This window comes from Gymnodraco acuticeps, unplaced genomic scaffold (genome assembly GCF_902827175.1).
Source record: "Gymnodraco acuticeps unplaced genomic scaffold, fGymAcu1.1, whole genome shotgun sequence".
NCBI lineage: Eukaryota > Metazoa > Chordata > Actinopteri > Perciformes > Bathydraconidae > Gymnodraco > Gymnodraco acuticeps.
In genome coordinates, this window is record NW_022991575.1 from 613,932 (window position 1) to 618,167 (window position 4,236).

General features: G+C 37.7%; 1 protein-coding gene across 1 annotated transcript; it reads left to right on the forward strand.

The window, feature by feature from the left end:
- The first annotated feature begins 263 nt into the window (after positions 1-263).
- Positions 264-2,529, forward strand: cartl (cocaine- and amphetamine-regulated transcript-like). Its single transcript, XM_034197538.1, has 3 exons — positions 264-572; positions 1,636-1,713; positions 2,228-2,529. Exons 1-3 carry the CDS (start codon positions 264-266, stop codon positions 2,333-2,335), a joined length of 495 nt encoding a protein of 164 aa, XP_034053429.1. The 3' UTR covers positions 2,336-2,529.
- Positions 2,530-4,236: the final 1,707 nt, after the last annotated feature.

Genomic DNA, 4,236 nt, shown 5'->3' on the forward strand with positions numbered 1-4,236 from the left:
TGACATCTTCACGTCTCCCAGCATGGTAAATCGTCACATGTTCACGTCTTGCCGTGATACCGGGTTGATTATTCCATGTCAATATATTTTATGTATTAGTTCCTCAGTCAGTAGGCCTACCTTACTTTACAGTAATTGAGTACTTTCCACTACTGCAGAGAAGACGAGTTTCCAATAAATATATTCACATATCTGGAAAGCTAATCTAATTTAGAAGACAGAGTGTGTTGGATTTCTCCACCCTGCAGCCCAGGCTCTCCTGCATGTTCCTCCTGCAGTGGCCTCTCGGGCGGGGCTATGGGAGTCCATATAAGAGTGGTGGATGTCCGGTGGTTGGAGGGAGATCTCCTGTGGAACTGCAACGACTCTCTGCTCCACCACCACTGATCTGCTGCCTCTTGCCAGGACCCCCGCCCTCCTCCTCCGGCAGCACCACGGATAGCTCCGGGATGCTCCGCGGGATGCTGTTCCTCGGCCTGCTCTCAGTCCTGTGTCACGGCCAGGCGTCACAGGAAGTGTCCGCAGAGGACTTCGGAGCGGACAGACCCGAGCCGGCCACAGACAGAGACCTGGTCAGTATCTGGACATGCTCCACCCGTGTTGGTTTATGAGAAAAGTTAATAATGTGGTTCAAAAGATAAAGATCCCTGAAGCTAAACTTTTGCAGAATGAACAACCTGTTGAAGATTGTGTATAAGCATGTGTCTATCCGATTTAGCTTTTTTTTTTGGAAAAGTGTGTGCAAAAAGACTTTGCACATCCCCTGTTTATTTTCTTTGGATTTTATAGAATATTTATTTCCCTGCAAAATAGGAAACATTCACAGAAATACATAAATCTATGTGTTATACACAATAGATTTATAGTAAACGTTTTATGATAGGAATTTAAACGTTGGTTGTACTTGGTCTTTAAAATGAGGATGCATGTGGAGTTTTCATTGAAATGTAGCCTACTCATATATTGGTCAGAGGTTATTTTTTCAACCTTATTTTAACACTGATTCTCCACCTAGACTCTACCTACCCATCATACTGCAGCTAATGTTCAAACCCACACTCCATTGTTTTAACTTCTGGTACAAATCTATCACATGGAACTTTGGTAAATGTGTGTAAAAGATGAACAATATAAAAAATGGCACAATGGTTTTAATTGGGTCCTCAATAAAGAATTACAGACACAGACCACTGGCCTACAGTTTAAAAAAGTATATTATTAATTGAAAGAAACATAACTGTTGTGTTTGTCCCCCCCCCCCCTTATTTTGGTGTTCCCTGTACATTTTGGCCGTTCTGTTTTAACTGCTCTAAATGTATTAATGACTATTATCATCAACATATTTTCACAACACCCTTTTACTATGTCTCAGACTACTGGTGTCCATGAATAACTGCAGTGAACATACAAAATCAATGTTATATGTTCAAATGCCTGCTGTGGAGGATATCATAAGGCCTTAAAGCAATCAAATGTAAAGCACAATATTTATGATGATGAAAGTAGTAAATATATATGATTTGACCCAAACCAACAGGAGGGTTACGTTGATATTTCAATGTTTTAGATATGAACTTTCACAAACAGCTTGAATTGGATACATTTGTCTATTTTTTTGCAATCTTCGCTGAGCAGATCGAAGCACTGGAGGCTCTGCTGGGCAGGATGCATGACCGGAGTCCTTCCACTGAAAAGAGAGGAACCATCGCACTGGTAACGTCATTATTTATGGAATGCAGCAATACCTTATGTCCCTATAATTTTGTAATGTAAAGATTAGTGTAAGACATTCCTATACATTGTGTGTATTACTCCATCACTGCTGTTTAATTAAACCAGTAATTAAAAGATAAGGAGAAAAGTGTTTTAGTTGGCGCAATTACAGCCTTGCTGCCCGATTCCAATTAGCTGAAAGAGAGCAATTTAAAGTTTTAATCCTTCTGAAGTGAGACAAAACCAGCTAATGAACAAGACTTAATTATTACTCTGAAAAATGCTGGAATGATTAACATGTCACCCTCTTTCTCTTGTGTCATAAATCAGAAGAATAACTGAGAATGGAAACAATGACTCAAATCTAATATACTGTATAATGGAAATACCTTAAGGTGTCAATTAATATTAATAATAAAGTACTTCCTGCCAGTGTTGCCAATCCTCTTTGGATATTGAACAACCTTTTTCAAAGTTTTTATTGTTTATTAATGTCCTCTCCACCTCCCCTCAGTGCGGGATGGGGGACCGGTGTGCCATGAAGTTCGGGCCCCGCATCGGGAAGCTGTGTGACTGCGGCCGAGGAGCCAACTGCAACTCCTACCTGCTCAAGTGCATCTGAAACACTGAGGACTTTTATTTTGTTTTCCACAAACCCAGCATCACTTTTGCAGGACAAAACATCCTCTACACCCTCAGGAGGCTTCAATAAACTGAGTGGAACATCATGTCAGTGTCTAACTTCATCATTTATATCCGTTATGCAGTGTCGCTGTTTGGGCAGCTGCTTGCCTGAGGATAAGCATGGATTTTGTAATGATGACTGATAATTGACTGCTGCATGTAAATGTTTTATGTTCAATAAACACATTTATCAACAACTCTTATGTTTTTTTATTACTCAATGTTTACTCGTAGGATTGCAAGGTCCATTTTGCCGTATTAATTTGAGGGATGAATTAAGTTTTGATTGCCTAAAACATTGTTGGAATTATACAGCTGTTTTTTTTGTAAAAACATATATACATTCTGAAATGTTATGGTCACTTTTTGTCCATATTGGGGCTTTAGACATGGTATCTTGGACTTTTATTAAACTATTTTCTGGTGACCCTTTTCTTAAAATGAATGGGGTCAAATAAAATAAAAAACAACATTATATAAACTCTTCAGCATATATAATCTATATAATAGATATTCGTTTATACACCACAATACAACAATGTTTCAATTATTTAAATGCAATTTAATGGTTTAAACACATGAAAATGCTTTAGGTTATCCACTAAACATGGGAAATGTCAACATAAATGCTTTGACCTCATGAAAAGTTTGCACTGCCCCCATAACAGGATACATGAAGTGTTCAGCTGAAATGTAAATGAGAGCTTTTGACAGTCTGTCAGTAATCCTGCACATGTCTGTCATTTAGAAATAATAATCATTATTCTGCACACAAAGTCAGCTGTCTCAGGCTCCTGCTATCACCCTTTGAAGGCCTTTCAATCTGCTCTGTTTTCTGAGTGATCACTTCAGAGTTAAGTTTCTAAACTGGCTTATGGCAGAGCTGGAAAAGGACTTAGATACTTAAAATAAGTGAAAGTAGTAAAACCAAAGTGTAGGAAAACAGATTAATAAAATATGAAATGTCCTGCATTAAAACAAAGTAATTACACAAAATATAAGAATGTATTGCAACAGTAGGAATTAGGTAAAACAAAATCAAAAAAAGAAGTACAAACATCTTTGAACAGTGAATAATCTATTGCCAAACAAAAAGATAGTCCGACAATGTTGTACACAGTGTCTGTGAAGAAAATATATTTTAAATAGTTTACATACAACATTTAAAAATGTCTGAAATGTAACATAGGATGAGGAAACTGAAGAGACCTTGCCTCGCTTTAGTCGCTTATATGATGTTTCCCAATAAATCACATCACTTTATGAAGGTATCAACTCCATTGTTGATTGACTCTACTTTCAAAAAGAAGCCCATGTTCTGTAACAAAGATGAAAACATTATATTAAAGGTCACCTATCATGCTATTTTTAGGCAATAGCATAGGTCTCAGATATATACAAATATATAAAAAACATGTCTATGAAGTGTTTGGGTCAAAAAACCAAACAGTTCACCCATTCTAGCCATGCCTTATATCCCTCTATTTCTCTTTCTGTTCCAAAAGTGCTGATTCTGGGTATAAACAGGTCTCTCTTGAGAATGAGACCCTGTGTCTCAATGAGATTTTCACTTGTATAAATAATGGTTTTTTAAACTGAAAAATAAATAAAAAATAAGAGGGGGCGGAGCTTATGTCGGCTCATGCGGGACCTGGCAGATACTGTCTAAAATGCTGCAGTGATGAAACGCAACGATTATTAGATCAAGAATTATTTCTGAAACAGTATGGAGCTCAAAGGCTTTCTCTCTTGCCGGTTATACCACAAGGTGAGTTCCTTTTTATTTCCAGCTTCTTCACACACATGCTCTCTCCAGTAGGTTAGCTCTGAGTGTTAGCG